The 16,789-nt window shown below is 71.3% G+C and overlaps 1 protein-coding gene across 5 annotated transcripts in view; it reads right to left on the bottom strand.

The window, feature by feature from the left end:
• Positions 1-3,977: 3,977 nt before the first annotated feature.
• The window catches only part of KCNQ2 (potassium voltage-gated channel subfamily Q member 2), a 41,749-nt gene continuing 28,937 nt past the window's right edge, over positions 3,978-16,789 (bottom strand). For 2 of the 5 annotated variants that reach the window (XM_055343083.1, XM_055343092.1), the window contains 5 exons: positions 11,291-11,514; positions 10,637-10,745; positions 10,081-10,212; positions 5,800-5,923; positions 3,978-4,940 (listed from right to left, as the gene is read on the bottom strand). In XM_055343083.1, coding sequence (XP_055199058.1) covers positions 4,239-4,940; positions 5,800-5,923; positions 10,081-10,212; positions 10,637-10,745; positions 11,291-11,514 — 1,291 coding nt within the window. In that variant the 3' untranslated portion in view covers positions 3,978-4,238. Of the gene's footprint in view, positions 4,941-5,799; positions 5,924-8,193; positions 8,302-10,080; positions 10,213-10,636; positions 10,746-11,290; positions 11,515-14,522; positions 14,577-16,789 lie in introns of all 5 variants that reach the window. The other 3 variants (XM_055343073.1, XM_055343109.1, XM_055343101.1) reach the window with 3 other exon arrangements.

The raw sequence follows: 16,789 nt of genomic DNA, 5'->3' as shown, positions 1-16,789 counted from the left end.
TCTTTGGAGCATGAACAAAGTGCAGACAGCCAAGGCAACGGCGCGAGGGGCTGCAGGCGGCGCCCGCGACAGCGCGACGGGCGGGCGGGCCGCAGGGGCCGCAGGGGGACCGGGCCGCCGCCCGCGCTGCGTCCGTCCGACCGTCCATCCGTCCGTCCCGAGCGGGTCCCGCGGGCGAGGCGGGGGTCCTGGGCGGGCGGGGCAGGCGCGGGCGTGGGCGACCTCGGGGAGTGTCTGTCACGTGCTTTAAGGCAACGACAGCGTGAAACCGGCCGGAGCGGGCGCGGGGCAGCCGTGGACCCAGGCCCCTCCCCGCTCGGCCGCCCGCCCAGGGGCCCTGGCCCCCTCCGCCAGCAGGTGTCCTCCAAGCCCCAGGGAGCGCCGCGCCCGCGTGCGAAGCCTGTGCCCCAGCACCTCTGGGGGTCTGCCCTCGCCCCCGCCCCACAAGGCGGCACGTCCCGCCCTCCGTGGCCCCCACCCATGCGGGCTCCCGGCGGTCCCTGGGGGCCTGGCCCGGGCCGCCGGATGCCCGGGTGCCTTGGAGGGAAGAGACGGGCAGCTCCCCGATGCTGGCCCTCCCGGAAGCCCCCCGGGGCCATCGAGCCTGCTCAGTGCGGGGGCCGGGCCCAGGGGAGCGAGCCCCGGGGGGCAGGAGCACAGAAGGCCGCTGGCCTGGGACAGCCACGCAGGGTGCCCTGGCGCCAGGAGCGGGCCGCCCCTTCCTGTGGGCCCTGCGCAGCCCTGCTGCCCCTCACCCAGCATCGGTACATCCAAGCAGGAGGCCTGAAGATCCGCTCCGGGGTCACAGAGGGCAGGTGCGTCCACACCGCCGCCGTCCAGGCAGCCGAGGACCACTCAGGACAGCGTCATCAGGGGCGGGAGCGTCTGACTCCGGGGGCACCCGGGTCACAGGGCCGCACCTGCTGCTCGGGACTCCGCACCCGGGGGGCCCGAGCTGCCCCCAAGCGCCCCATGGCTGTGCAGCCGTCCCTGCGCACTCCACGCGGGTTCCCAGGGCTGGTGACGTCGGAGGGTGGGACACGGTTGTCACTCTGGCCTGGCAGCGTGACACCAGGGCAAAGGCTGCGCCCGCTGCTCTGTACAGTATTTACAATTGGGGTGAATATGAAATAGATACAAACGTCAGCATTTCTACAAAGGCCTCCCAGGGCCCTGCACGCCTCTGGGCTCCAGGAAGCATCTAGAAACGTCTCGGGGCCGAGCTGCATCCACACACAGCGCAGGCGGGGGCACCTGCTTTGTGGGACGTCCCCACGAATGCGGGGCGGCAGAGGGATGCTCCCCCCGGTCTCCTGTTAACGTTCAAATCCGCGACCACCGGGGGCTCTAGCCTAGTGCGAGGAGGATGTCGGGTAAACTGCATCAGCCCGTTGGAAACGCCGGCCCGCCTGGCTGGCGGGGGCCCGGGGGCACGGGGTGGCCACAGGCCGGGTCCCGACTCCCTGCTCTACCCAGACAGGCCTCTATGGAGCGGCCCTGGCAGCGTGCGGCCCCGAGGAGGGGACAGGCGGCAGGCAGGGGCCCCACATCCTGCAGGAGGCCTGGGGGGGGCCGCGGCTCCCGAGTCACGTGGCCGAGGAGCCAGAGGGGGGCGGCCGGACGCCCGGACCTGCCCGGCCCAGCCCGAGCCGTGTGGCGGCGTCCAGTTGACCGGAGGCTCCAGACGGTGGCCGGGCCCGCTGATGGGAGGCACGTGGACCCTGGGCGGGCTCGGGCCCCTCTGCGGGTGCAGCCCAGGAGCCTGGGACAGCCGGGACCCAGCCACGGTGCCATCTGTCACGCGAGGCTGTGAGTTCCTCGGTGCTTCAAGGGGGCGGACCCACGGAGATCACACCGAGGGGTGGGAGGCGCAGTTCTTGTGCACGGGGGCGAGCGTGTGTGCGAGGGCACTTTGCATACATGTGTGAGTGCGTGCAAGCGGATGTGCCTGGTGAGTGCGTGCTGCACGCGTACAAGCGGCACTGTGAGCAGGGGAGTGCGGCTCGCGGGGTGCACCCTCTAGCCTCAGCCTTCTGCCCAGGGTGGCACGGCCCTGAGCCACACGCCGTCACACACGCCCAACAAGACGCAGTCTCCCCGTGCAAGCACCAGCCTCCTCCTGGAGCCCCGGGCCGCACGCGGTGCTGCAGGGGACACACACGGCTCAGACCAGGGTCGGAGGACCCCCAGCGACGAGACCACCTCCCCAGAGCGTGCCCCTAAACCAGCCCCCAGAGACGCACCCTCCCCCTTCCAAGGGGTCAGAGACACATGCAGACCTCATGCCCTCCCTGGGGACGTGGGTCCCCGTTCCTCCTGCTGCAGCCTGGGGGGGCCTCCTGGTGGTGGCTCAGCAGCTCCGGGGACAGGGACCCACAGCATAGGGGGTGTGGGGACAGGACAGCGGCTTTCTCTGGGGACAGCTGCTGGCAGCGTGGCTCTGACTCTCCGGGCCCTCGAGCGGGCTGGCCAGAGCTGGTGACCGGTGTGGCCGTGCTCGGCTAGGGGCCTCCCGCACATGCCCTCCTGGGGCCCCACAGCCCAGGTTCCCCAGGACAGGGGGTGAGGCCCGAGGCCCAGCTCCACCTCCAGGAAGGACATGCACCGTCGTGAGGACGGCCAGGGCGCCCCAGAGAGCCTCCCGCCCAGGCCACGTGGCCACGGACTTCCACGCCTGCCCCCCAAGGGTGGGAACGGGGCGTCCTCCGCGGGGCCGGGAGCAGCGGTTTCCCACTCTGAGCCCGGGGCCTCCGACCGGGCACCGCCCTCGGGCAGCACAGGCCTGGCCCAGCCTCTGGGGGCCCATCAGGCAAGGAGGAGCCCACGGCCGGACGCGGGCCGTCCTGGAAGGAGGGGGCAGGCCCAGAGCCTGCAGCTGCGGCCCCTGCCTGCCCAACAGACAGTGCCCCCCAAACCCCTCGGGCGCCAGGACCGCATGCCCGGGCACTGGGCCTCACACGCTGCTTCCCAAGCCCCGTCAGGGACCGACACGCTCTCACTGACCACGTCGCATCCAAGTCGCCGCGGGCTCTCCCAGGACCCAGCGTGTGAGGGATGTCGCCCCGTAGCCCGGTGCATACTGGGTCCCTGCCTCAGAGGGCGCCCGGTGCCCAGGCTGGGGGCTCCAACCGCGGACGCCCCCACACCCCGACGGCTGAGGACCCAGAGGGGAGAGTCCAGAGCTGCCGTCCCTGGGGCCACAGGCCACATGGGACAGACGGGTCCCTGCTCCCTGAGGCCCAGGTGGACGCGCGTCTGTGACTCCCTAGGAGCCAGGAAGTCACAGCAAGGGACCGGCTGGGGGCAGCAGGGGCAGGCGGTCAGCCCCAGCGGCGACCAGAGAGGCTTCCTACAGGACAGAGCTGCTTCGAGTCCGCGGGGGCACCCAGCGACCCTGGAGGGGCTCCTCTGGGACCACCCGGCTCTACATCCCGTCGCGGCGTCGGCGAGGGGCCTCGAGGCAGGGCCCCCACTGAGGGGCAGCGCAGAATCTGGTTGCCGCAACCCGCCCGGCCCCGGCTCCCTGAGCAGCGCCCGGCCCCAGCGGTGCCCCCGACCTCCCAGCACGCTCCCCGCACACGGGTGTCCGTGGCCTGGCGGCTGGGGCCAGCCGGGAGGGAGCAGAGGGCACAGCCTCCCGGGACCCCTCCCAGGAGCTATGGCACAGGCCCCCCATGAGCCAAGGCCGGGAGGTCCCGAGGCCTCACCCTCCCAGGCCAGCGCCCCGGCCGGGGACTGGCTCCGACCCCGGGCGCCGGGGGGAAGGTGCGGACCGGCGGCTCTCTGGGTGGCCGCCCGTCACGCCTGGCCAGAGCAGGGACGTGGGGACGAGACCCAGCCTCGCCTGAGAGGCCAGCCGTCCGCCCCGCAGCCTCCGCCACGGGCCCCGCAGCCGCCACTCCTGCTCCTCGCTGCCCCCCGCCCGGGCCCTGGCCCAGCCCCGCGCCTCCTCCTCCCTCCTCCTCCGTCCTCCTCTGTCCTCCTCTGTCCTCCTCCCTCCTCCTCCCGGCCTGTTCTCGGCTGTCACCCCTGCTCACACCCCGGCCAACGGTTCAGAGCGGGCCCGGCCCGGCTGCCCCTTGGTGAAAAAGCTCTCGTCGGCCTTCGGGGCGGGAGCCGGGGAGCCCCCGCCCTGCCGCCGCCGCACAGGCCCCCCACCGTGTCCCTCCGAGGAAAGGGCCCCGAGTCCCATCTGTGAACCTGGAGGCCAAGAGTCAGGGAGAGGCCGGCGGGCAGCCTCACTTCCGGGGCCCGGCCCAGCCCACGTCGCCGAAAGGGCCCTCCCCAGTGGCGGAGCGCGGCGGGGGCCCGCACGGGGTGCACAGGTCCGAGTCCGTGTCCGACTCGCCCTCCGCGATGTAGGGCCTGACTTTGGCGCAGGGCGCGACGGCCGCGTAGCAGCTGTTGAGCGCGTCCAGGTTCTCCTTGGACTGGGAGATGCTGAAGCCGCTGAAGGAGCGCTCCAGCTCCTCGTGGTCCACGGACGGGATGGAGATGGACGTGTCGCTGTCCCGCAGGGCACCCTCGGGCCTCAGGAACTCCGTGCTCGCCCGGTGGCCCCCGCCGTAGGCAGACAGCGACCGCTCGTGGGCGGGCGGGGGCGGGATCCGCACCAGCGAGCCGGGGTCCCCCACGGGCGAGGTGCCGTGGCCCTGGCGGGGGTGGCACTGCTGCTGCCACGAGGTGGAGGGTGGGCACTGGGCCGGGGGCCCGGCCGGGGGCGCCGAGAAGTTCTTCTGGCCCCCGGAACTGGAGCGGATGAGCTTGATGATGCAACCGTTCCTGTCCCCGTGCTCCCGGCTGTCCTCGGGGCTGTGGTACGGCGGCGCCGGCTCCGGGTCCTTGGCCCCAAAGTAGGCCTCGGTTTCCGTGGGGGGGATGCCCATGCGCTGCATGTAGATGTTCACCAGGAAATCCAGCTTCTTCTCCATGGACAAGACCTGCAAGGGGACTTGCTGGACCAGGCCTGCTGCTCCCAGGAGGTCGGGGGGCCAGGAGATGGGGGGGACCCGGGCTGCTCCCAGGAGGTCGGGGGACCAGGAGGTGGGGGACCGGGAGATGGGGGGACCTGGGAGGTGGGAGGGGGGACCCAGGAGGTGGGGGGACCCGGGCTGCTCCCAGGAACTTGGGAGGCCGGGAGGTGGGGGGACCGGGGGATAGGGGGAACTGGGAGGTGGGGGGGACCCGGGCTGCCCCCAGGAGGTGGGGGGATGCAGGAGGTGGGGGTTGGGAGGTGGAGGGGACCTGGGCTGCTCGCAGGAGGTGCGGGGACCTGGGAGGTGGGGAGCCAGGAGGTGGGGAGGACCCAGGCTTGCAGGAGGTGGGGGGACCCGGGAGGTGGGGGGACCCGGGAGGTGGTGGGGGACCCAGGCTGCTCCCAGGAGGTGGGGGGGCCTGGGCTGCTCACAAGAAGTGAGGGGACCTGGGAGGTGGGGGGCCAGGAGATGGGGGGGACCCGGGCTGCTCCCAGGAGGTCGGGGGGCCTGGGCTGCTCACAAGAGGTGAGGGGACCTGGGAGGTGGGGGGGCCCAGGCTGCCCCCCAGAGTGTGGGGATTGCAAGCTGGCCTCACAGAGGTACAGAAGCAGGAGCCTCGCCCCTGGCCCCAGGCCTCTGGGCCACCTTTTGTCCACGTGGCTCCACCCCTGAGGGCGAGCCCTCCGGCGGGAGGAACAGCCAGGTCCCTCCTGGGCTCCCGGGCGCAGCCCCGGGTTGGGGGTCTTGTGCCCGGCCCCTGAGGACACACGGAGGCCCCCCCGGAGCCCGAGGACCAGCGGGCGGGACGCCCCAGCCCCCCTACCTGCTTCTCCACCTTCCCCAGCCGGCCCATCATGCTGGGGTCCTCGGGCAGCTCCGCCTCGGCCGGGCCCTTGGTGCGGTCTTTGTCCGTTAGGGCCGGGCCGCGCCCCACAATCTGGTCCACTCTGCCGGGAAGACACCCACCCCCCGGCATGAGTTGGGGTGGGTGCGGCGGGGCCCGAGCCCTCTCCTCCTGGGCCGGGCCACGGCCCCCCAGACCCGGGCTCCAGGCTGAGCCCAGAGCCGACAGGGGGGGCACGACGGGGGGGCAGCGGGGTGCCAGGACAGGTGGACGCGGGGCACCTGGTGTCGCCCTGCTCTCTGCACCCGGGGGCCTGCTCCCCACCCGTCCCACTCCAGCAGGTGGCACATCAGCAAGGAGTAAAGTGGAGGGGCCTGGGGTCGCTCGCCCCTCAGCTCCCGGCCCCCGCGCCCGGCCCCCAGCCCTGAGCTTTACTCCTAAACAATGTGCCACTGGGTCCCCCCAACTGGGGTCTGGGGGGCAGATTCCACGTGTGCGGCAGGAACGGAAGCAGATGATGAGGGCCACGGCTCCATGCAGACCGGACGGGGAGGGGCACAGACTGACACAGGAAACCGCCACGCACACCAGGGGGGGCAGACAGGGGGCCTAGTGTGTGCGCGTGTGCCCGTGCCGACGCGTGTGCGGGATGCGGGACGCAGCCGAGCTCATCTCAGAGGAGGCCCCGGTCACAAATGGCAACAGGAGGCAAAGGAGGTTTCTACCTGGGAGGGGGACACGGCACGGCCCCCCGCTGAACAGGAAGGGCCACCGACGGGCTCGGAAGGGGCCACGGTTGTGTGTGGGCTCCTGGCACCCGAGCCGGAGACCCACAGGGACGTGGGGGGCTCGCTCAGAAGCAGGGACCCCGGCGGCCTGCAAGCCGCTGGGGCAGCCAGGCCACACCTGCCGGGCACGCGGCACTTCCCCCGGGCTGAGGCCAAGGAGCGCCCGCCTGCGTCCGGCCAGGAGCCCCGAGCCCCGAGCACACTCGAGTCCTGGGGGGCACCCCTGGCAAGCGCCCTGGGAGCTGGCCGGGGCCACGTCTCGGCTTCCTTCCTCACCCACGGGCCGCCCGTCTGCCTCTGGCGGAGAGCAGGGCTCAGGGGACTGTTCTGGCTGTTGCGTGAAGCAGAAGAGGGGCTCCCGCGTCAGCCACGCTACAGCCTCATGCTCGAGGAGCTGCATGCTGGACTCATGCACCAAGGACCGGGAGCGGCTGGGGGCAGCGGGGACCCTCGGGCTCCAAGCAGACGCCGGTGGAGGATGGAGGGAGAAGGGTTCTCTGGTGTTTCCGAGTGTCCACACAGTCCAGGCATGGGTGCTCAGCGCCTTCGCCCCTGCCACATGACGGGCCACCTGCCTGGCCGGTCCCACGGGGAGCCTGGAGCTGCCGCTGGCGGGGCCTGTGCCAACCCCGCCCTAGGCCCGAGGCTGGGGTCGGGTTTAGCCCCCGGAGCCCACGCTGTCCTCCCGCCCTCCGCCATGGCTCAGGGTGGCCTCTGGCTGCGGGGGGCTCTGCAGGCTGCGGGACCCGACCCCTGCCCCCGCGGCAGTGCCCACGGACGGGCTGCACGTCGCGGAGCCGCAGACTGCCCGAGCCTCCCTGGGCCGGCCTGCTCCTCCGGGGACTCCTTTCTCACGGAAGAGCCCGTGGGTTGAGATGTCCGGCGTGCGGAAGTCCTGGCACGCGGGGAGGGCTCAGGCACACCGGCCCGTCCCCAGCCAGTTGGCCCAGCTGCCGGCATCCCTGGCGGCCTCTCGATGCTCTTGGGTCCCTCGTCCTCCTCCCTGTCCCGGGGGCTCCCTCTCCCCAGCTGACCGGACCTGCCCACGGGGGACAGGTCGCCCCCATCGTCTGAATCGTCCCAGGGAGGCGGGAAGCCTCCGGTTTGCTTCTGCTGACTCGCCACCCAGCGCGCCCTCGCCCTCGCCCTCGCCCCTGCCACTAACCCCGAGGGCTGGGAATAAAGCTCCAAAGGTCTGGGGCATCCCTGGGGCCTCACTCGCTGCCGGGTGCCCGGGGGCACCTCTTATTTGTTCTTCACCAGCACTCAAAGGCAAGAGAAGCAGCAGGACCCGCTCAGGTCCACGGAGCAGCCGAGGTCAGCCCCGCCGCGGGGAGGACCCCGAGGCTCTGAACGCAGCTGCCCCTGCGGTCGTGTCCCTCCGCGTCCGCCCGGGAAGCACCCCAGGCAGACGTCCCTGGGGATGTCCCCGCGCAGCCCGCCCGGGGCCCACGGGGCACGGCCTTCCCCCTGACGCTGCTCTGTCCCGTCGGGAGGTGCCGGGCAGGTGCTGCCGTCATGTGGCCTGGGGCGAAGGGGGCCGGCCATTCCACAGACACAAGGCGGGCGCGGTTGGCATCCTGACCTAGGTGAATACTGGGGTGACTCTCTCGGAGGGGCCGTGGGTCCTTTGGTGGGGTACTTCTTGTGCCGGGGAGTTGAAGGGGGTGGGGGGCCCACAATCATATCTATCCTGGCGAGTGAACAAGAAAAGAGACACCAGCAAATGCATCGTGAAGCGCACGGAAGGGGAGTCGGGGGCGGGCACTCCGAACGGGGCGCAGGGGAGGACGCAGGACGCGGCGGGGACAGCAGCGCCGCTCCACCTGCTCCCGGGCGCCGCCGCGTGCGCGGTTTTCCGGACACAAAGGGAGGGAAGGGGAAGGTTGGGGACGGAGGGGCCTGGTGACGGACTCAGCCTCGGTGAGACGCGGGCCCGACCGGGCGGCCAGACACCGCTCTGCTCTCCCACACATCTGCGCCTTGCACACGTGAGGGCACACGCACACCACACGGCACGTGTCGTGCACACGGGCTGCACTCGGTCCGCACACGCGTGCACACTTGCTGTGTGCCGTTGCACACGCACGCACTCACCTACATTGCACGTGCACCACCACACACACCTTTGCACACACGGCACAGGTCTAGCTGATGCTCTGGGGAGCACGGTGAGCACCTGGCTCCATAGCCTTAGCCCGTGAGGACGGCAGGGTCACCCCGGCTCCCCGCCCAACGGGGGCAGCTCCAGGCCAGAGAGACCCTCCCCGGCGTCCAGGCGAGGACGGCAAACCCAAGCTGGGGCGCACTGACCCGGGACGAGGCCTTCAGTCCCGCGGGGGTGGGGAGCTGGGCGGGCCCCAGGATTGCCCCGGCCGTCCTGACCTGCTGGAAGCCAGCGCCCCGGCTTCCAGGGCACACACCCCGCAGCAGCCCGGTCTGCGGGACCCCGGGCAGGGGAGGAAGCCCCGGCGGGCAGGGGCGTGGGACCCCGGGAGAGGCCTGCAACAGCCGCACGGGCTCCCTACAGACACACGGACACGTGTGGGCACACCCTTGTTTGTGTGTGGCAGAGGCTGCACGCCTGTGGGCACGTGTGTATCTGGGCTGCATGTGCGACGTGGAGGATGCACGTATGTGGGCACAAGGCTGAGAGCACGGGGCCGTGTGTGCTCACGGGAGAGGACGTGTGTGTTGTGTGTGTGTGTGTGCCTGTACGTAGGTGTGCGGGTACGTCCTGGAGTGAGCAAGCGTCAGCGTGTGCCCTGCCGTCGCCGCGCCTCGCACACGCGCTCCAGCCCCGCGTCCTGCTGGGGAAGTGCCCCGTGAGGCGGGGGTGGACGGGCCCCTCTGCTGCCGCGTAGGGTGGCTGCTGCTCCCTGACGGGGCTCACGGACCCTGTGGCTTCATCCCCAACACACGCGCACGAGTGTGCACGGGTTCACACATACATGCACACACGGCACAGCACACACAGAGGCACGTGCACACACCACACGCATGCATAACATGTGTATGCACAGGCGCGCACGCCGGCACACGTGCACATACACATGTGTGCGCACACATGCACCCGTGCGTGTGACCACAGATACCCATACACGTGCACACACGCGTGTGCATTCACACATTACATGTGCACACATGCATGCATGTGAATGCACACACACCTACACGCTTGCCCCCCATAGCGAGGGCAGGAGGCCGAGGAGGGAGAGACAACAGAAATATTAGAACGAACAGACCACACGAGGACACGGCAGGATGTCCACGGAGGGCCAGTGTGGCCGGGGGGCAGCCGCCCACCATGTGCACGAAGCCCCGTGCACGGCCCGCCTCTGGGGGCAGCACGGGCACCCGCACGCCGCGCCCACCCCGGGCTGGCCTGAGGGTCGCCACCCCACCGCGCCACGCGGCCCAGAAGGACGCAGCCTCCGTGCCCGGGGCTGGGCAGGCGGGGAGGGGCTCTTGCCTGGACTGCAGGTTCTTGATGCGGGACAGCATGTCCAGGTGGCCCGCCGAGTACTGCTCAATCACGTCCATCACGTCGTACGGCCGCAGGCTCTCCTTGAACTTCCGCTTGGACACCAGGAACCGCATCACGCTGGGGGGGGGGTGCACCGCTGTGAGCCCTGGGCGGCCCCTGCCCCCACCCCGGCATCTCCTGGAACATGTGCCAAGGGCACAGGCCACTCCTGGGCCCGGGTGCACACAGACTCCCATCGTCCCGGGAGCCCCGCGTCCCCCGCCATGTCCCCACCCCATCTCCCCGTCCCCCATCCTGTCCCCTGCCCCGTCCCCTGTTGTGTCCTCTGCCTCGTCCCCCTGTCGTGTCCCCCACCCCATCCCCCACCCTGTCCCCCGCCCCATCCCACACGTGACAGGAGGGGCCCCAGGAGCCACGGGGTGCGGGTGGCTCCTGGAGCACCGGCCCTCACGCCAGCCCCCAAGGACCCGCCCCCAGGGACGGCAGACGCCAGCCCTTCTGGACCCGGGAGGCCCCTCGCCCCAGACCCCGAGTCCCTCACCACACGGCCCGGATGCTGACTTTGAGGCCTGGGGTCAGATCTTCCGTCACAAACTCGCAGTTACAGCTCTTGTTGTCCTCTGCGACGTCCTCCCCGGGGAGGCTTGCTTCTGGGTGGAAGGAGACACAGCCCGTGGGGGGACGAGCCGCGCCAGGGACAGAGGGGCCTGGTCCTGCGGGGCCGCGGAGCCCACCCGGCGCCCTGGACACCCAGCCCCGTCCCAGGCCGGAGGGGAGGGACACGTTCACCCGCCGGCTGCAAAGCGGATGAACGTGCGCAAACACGGGCTTCGGCCCCAGGAGACCAGGGGATGGGATCGGGCCACAGACGGGCGTCGGCGCGGAAGCCCCGCAAACGGGCACACACAGCGCGTGACTCCCCCATGAGGTCCCCGGACAGACGGGGGCTGGGGGCGGCCGTTCCCAGCACGGGCCTCCGCTGGGGCACGGAACGCTCTGGAACGGGTCGGGCGGCGTCTGCACACGCCGCGAACGCGCCGCCACTGACCCGCTCACTTTCAAGTGGCCAGTTTTTATGTTACGTGAATTCGCCTCAAAAAGAAGAAAGGGCAAAGGGGGGTCGCTGCTCAAAGAGGCGGCCGGGCCCCTGGTGGCGCCGGGGCGGCCGGACGGCGGGAGGCAGAGCCTGACCTACCTTCCGAGTTCTGTCGGGACGCGGCGCCCTTGATCCGGAAGGCCTGGCGCGCCCGGCTGCGGTCCCCGAAGCTCCAGCTCTTGGGCACCTTGCTCGGGCTGTCCTCCAGACTCTGGTCGGCACTGGGGGAGCGCCGGACGCTCTGGGCCTGCGGAGACCCCTTCCCCTTGGCCGCCACGCCGCGGGGGCTGGAGAAGACACGGTCTTTCAAACTGACCTTCTGGCTGCTTCCACGAGGACCGACAGGCGGGCGGGCGGACACACACAGAGAGACAGCGAGAGAGGTCACCCTGGCAAGAACGCTCACCCCACCGTCCGCCCGCAGCTGACGCCTACTCCTGGGTGGGCAGCAGGGAGACGGCGGGCGCTCCACCGGCTGGGGCGCTCGGGGGCCCTCGCATCGCGCCCGGTGCCCCGGAGGGCGCCAGGGCCCTGGCCACGCCGCCCGGGTGGGACTTCCTCCCCGCCACCTCCCGCGGGCCTGCCCTCCGCCCCCTGTCCCGGGGCCTGCAGGGGTGAGGTCTGCGGCCGACCACTGGGCCCCAGCCAAGCCCCGGGAGCCACCCGGAGGAAAGGTCTAGATCGGGGGCGTCGGGGGCCTGCCCAACCCCTGCACCCGGGGCCAGCACGGGCTCCTCCACCCACGCCCGGGACGCATCTGGGGACCGACTGGACGCGCCTGCTCTGCCAGCCGCCTGGGGCGCGAGGCCGCGGGGAGGGGCGGCCCTGCAGGACCCTCGGCCTCCCCCTCCCTGCGTCTCCCCGTAACTGTGAAGGTGGAGCGGCAACCCCCTGGGCGGCAGTCGGGAGACGGGGGGGCGCTGTGGTCCGGGTGCAGGGCGGGCCCAGGGGCCAGGCGGCCACACGCTCCCTCCCACTGGACAGTTTCCACTGTCGAAGAGCAAGGCCCCTGCTCACACCCAGCCACAGGCAGGAGCTGGGCCTTGCACTGCCCCGGGGCGTGTGACACGCCTGCCCCAGGCCCAGTGGGGTCTCTGCTGCCCCGGAAGCTGCCATCACCTGCTGACCCCTCAGCCCCACCGGGGCTCCCCCGGGTCAGCCGCCTCCACCGGCCCCACCAGGACCCACGGCCGGGACAGGTCCCTCGCACGGCGCAGACATGACTGGCCACGGACAAGAGGTGGCCGGCGGCCTGGACCCCCCGCCTGGACACGGCAGTCCCGGCCCGCGCCCTCCCCCCGCCCAGGCAGCTGAGATCACCCGTCCCTGGTTCACAGGTCCCCGCGGGACAGGGGAAAGGAAAGAAAGGTGCCCCCAGGAGCGGGACGTCGACCTCGGGTGTGGATCCGCCTCGGGGGTGGGGCAGGCGTCCCCTGCTCGGACACGGGCCCCAAGTCCATAACCGCGGTGCCCAGCGCAAGGCCAAGAATGGGCAGGTGGGAGCCCAGGGTGGCATCGTGGCGCCCTCTGCACGGATGACCTCCCTCCCAACGGAGACCAACAGCTGGTCCGGGGAGACGCGAGGAAGCGATGGCCCCGCCAAACCCCGGGGCCCGACCCCACGCAGCTGCCTCGAGGATGGAGCCGCAGGGAGGCCTCGTCGTCCAGCCCCAGGGATGCTCAGGCCGGGAGGAGGCCACCGTGTGGATGCCTGAACCCGCGCAGCTCGGCCCGCAGGCGCTCGGCCCCGGCCGCCCCGACCTGCCCCGCGTCCAGGTGCCCGGGCAGCTCCCGCCCCCGTGGGGCCCGAGGGAGGGCCGCCCTAACCCAAGCCAAGGACAGAAGCAAACAAACACGAAGGATGGGGCTCTGGCCACCTGCTCGGGGGGAGAGTCCTCGACGAGGCCCCGTGCGTGTCAGGGGCACTTTCCTGGCACCTGCGCTTTGGCGTTGCCGGGACCAGGGGAGCGAGTTCGGGGGCGTCCGGGGCACAAAGCCGAGCTCCAGCCCCTCCTCCCCCGCCTGCCTCCCCGCAGCACACGGGGACGGGGCGACTGGGAGGCCCGGACGGACGTGGCCACAGCCGGGTCTGCCCGGCTCAGGGTGAGGGGGCCGCACCCACACGGGACCGCGGACACCCAGGAAAAGTGCAAAGGGGGAAGTGACATTCATGGGATTTGCACACAGCAAGGCTGAGCTTGGCCTGGGCTCCTGGACTGGCCATGGGCACCTGCGGCCCTTCCGGTGCCCGAGCAGCCTGCCCACAGCCCCTGGCCCAAGGGGCCGCCTGTGGCCGGAAGCACCGTGGACACAAGCTCTGTACAAGCAGGACGGCCTCCGCCGGGGCCGGAAACCTCCGCTCCTGGGGCCGCAAGCCTCCCCCAAGCGCCTACCTCCAGGAACACACAGGCAACGCGGACAGGGTGGGGAGGCAGCCTCCAAGCCCCTCTCCGGGGGCCTCAGAGCATGCACAGATGCAGGTGGCCAAGCATGCCGCTGCCCCGGGCCCCTGGTCCTGCGGCACAGCCCCCATGCCCGCCGCTCGGCCCCACTGCCTCCGGGGCCTGCAGCAACCACATGCACAGGACAGGCGGGCGCAGCTGCCCACACGCTGCACCGGTCGAGGGGAGGGAGGCAGGCGGGAGGGAGACGGGGGGGGGGAGCCCAGAGCAAGCAAGAGGACAGACGCTTCCACACACCCGACAGCAGACAGTGGACGGAGAGAGTGAGGGTGCGGACAGGGAGCCCACGGTGCAAAGGGCCGGGGTGGGGGGGGGCGGCTTTTCCACCGTCCCGTTTCCAGTCCGCCCTAAACCAGGCCTGTGGTGGGAAGGGGGAGCCGAGGGCCCCTGGCTTTCTGGCGTGTCTGGTGTGTCAGGACCACGGGGAGCCCGGCACACACAGGACGGAGCTGCCTCCCGCGGGCGAGGCGGCCGGTTCGGAGGGGCCGACCTCGGGTGCGTAGTAGAGGTGCTAGATTGGCGAGCCCCAGAGGAAAGGCTCAGCGGAGAGCGACAGGACCCCAGAAGCCCCTGGCCGGCCCCCCTCCTGCTTGGAGCAGGGCATCGTTTGGCTTGGGGACAAGAGATGTTGGTGCTGCCACCACCGTCACCGTCACCGGGAGGTCGTTTGGAATCACGGGGGGGCCTGGTGCTCCGCTGCAAGGGGCCGCGGAGGCCGAGCTGCCAATCGGAATTGGGGCCTGGGGGCCGGGGGGCGCCAGCCTCGCCCTCGCGCATCTAGAACCTCTAATAAGCAGAGTATTTGGAGCGGGAGGGGAGGTGGAGAGCCGTGCAGCAATGGTCGGTCCGTGCGACACGCCCCGCGGTACCTAGAGTGTCCAGGGCAGCATCCACACAGGGACTCTCTGCACGGTCTGCCTTTACTGGAAATGAGGAGAGCAGAGTTAGTCCTGGGCGCACCGGCAGACAGGACGCGACCAAGGGGCCGGGGCCGGGCAGGCGGGCGGGCGGCACAAAGCACGGGCCCACCCTGAGGCAGCTCTGGGCTCAGGGTCGGCCAGCAGCGCTTGGGTCTGAGCAACGGCAGTGAGGGGGCTGCACAGAAAGTCTTCCGCCGGCCTGGAAAAGAAAACAGTGCCCTATTTTTGGAGAAAAAAAAAAAAAATCCCGTTTTTTTTTTTTCCTCCAAAAATACCTTTTCCTTCCAGAGTCAGAGTTTTGGGCCACGTCTTTTTAAAGATGTATTATTTTTTGCGATATTCATGCCAACAAAAAAATAATACACGGGCAAGACTTTGCAAAGGCTTATTCTAGGTGGACAGGGGTCCGGAAAGCACACATCTCGGGAGGAAACACGTGCACTCTGGCGTCACAGACCGACCACCGAGGCTGCGCCGAGGCCGCCAGCTGCCCGTCCGAGGCCTCGGTGCCCCCGGGAGGCGGCGGCTGCCTCTGCGGGAGGGACGGCGAGGACAGCGCCTCGCGGGCCCCGGTCGACGCGGACCCCCGAGGCGGGCTCATCTGGGGGGCGCGAGGCCCACGCTCCCCGGGAACCGGCCCGAAGCCCCGACGGCGGCATCCGCACGTTTCTGAGCAAAACCGAAAACCACACGAGACCCTTCCGCCTTCCTGGGGCCTCCCACCGTCCCCCGCCGTCGCCCTGTGGCCCCGACACGCTGTCTCCTGCCGGCCGAGGACGCAGACGCGCCGACCCCCGCTCACGACACCAGCCCTGGGCAGCGGCGCCCAGCGTCCCCACGCACCGGCACGGGAGGCGCCCACACGACCCCTGCGGCCACGTGGGAAGGATACGCTCTGCTGGGCCACCCCCCGTCCAGGGGCCCTTCCTCCCTGCAGGGTCCTCCCCGGGAGGGACCCGGGCTCCGGCTGCATCGGCAAGCGCGCTCCCGTGGGGACAAGCGTCCCTGTGACTCGGTATCCCCAGGACCCGCGCACCCAGCAGCTCTGGCTCCCCCAGGAGCCCCTCAAGCCGGGGGCACATGCGCCCTCCCGAGGCACACGGTGAGGTCAGCGGAGGACGGGGATGCACGTGCCGTCTCCTCCCAGGGCCCCCGGCCTCCCACGGCCCCCACCCCCTGGAGGCTCTGTCCGGGCAGAGGACGATGGGGAGAGGGTCTCTGCTCCAGCCCCCGAGCACCCAGTGCAGACACAGGCCCCAAGGCCCAGTCTGCCGGGGGGGGTCCCGGCCGCACGGAGGCAGGACTGCCCGCCCGCCCGGCGCCCGCCTCTGGGGGACCGGGGCCCAGGACGCTCGAACTGCACGGAGGCCCCACGTGGGCCGCACCCCTGTCGGGACAGCGACCCCGAGGCCTGGCTGAGCCCCATGGACACCCCCCTCCGGGCTCCAGGCTGGCCCTGGGTCTTCCTGCCCACAGAAGCCAAAGAGAGCTTCCCCGGCTGTGGGAGCCGCCCCAGACGGTAACGCCCCAGGGGGACGGGCAAGGCCGGGGCCCCGGGATCACGGGGGGAAGAGGTGCCCGCGGACACTCACCAAGACCAGACGGGACACACAGGCACTCAGACACAGCACGCTGCTGCCTTCGACGAGGGGCCCACACGGACACGGGGCAAGCGGCTGGGGACAGGGCCCCCCAGGCACAGGGGTGAGGGGCAGTGAGAACGGGATGGGGCGGAGGGCAGGTCAGAGACACACCCAGAGCAGCACAGCCCGAGACCCCGCGGCCTGCCCCCGGCCCCGGCCCCGGCCCTGACCCCGACCCCGACCCGGACACACGGCCTGGGTCTGTCGGCAGCACGGCCGCCGTGGGTCCCGCACGCCCGTCATGAGCCAGGACCGGGAGGGGCGTCACGGCGGCTGAGTGAGGGTCCCGGTGCCCACCCCGTCCACCTGCCCCGACCCGGGGGTGCCGGCGGGATCCTGGCCTGCAGGTGGCAGGCGGCGGCCTGGCGTTCCTGCCCAGGAGGGGCCCGAGGGGCCAGATGCCCGGACGCCTCGCGGGCAGGGACCTGAGCCCGGCAGCCCTGGGACCTGCCTGCCGCCTCGTGGGCCCCAGCAGAAGTCTCCTGCCTACGCCCCGTGCCCCGGCTGCTGAACAGGGCCCGGGGCTGCACAGACGGCACCCCTCCCGGCTGACGGGGTGCCCCCCAGGGCAGG

Source organism: Nyctereutes procyonoides, unplaced genomic scaffold, assembly GCF_905146905.1.
Source record: "Nyctereutes procyonoides isolate TBG_1078 unplaced genomic scaffold, NYPRO_anot_genome, whole genome shotgun sequence".
In the NCBI taxonomy this organism is placed as follows: Eukaryota; Metazoa; Chordata; class Mammalia; order Carnivora; family Canidae; genus Nyctereutes; species Nyctereutes procyonoides.
The sequence above is the reverse complement of the archived record's forward strand: the minus strand, read 5'-3'. Positions and strand labels throughout refer to the sequence as shown.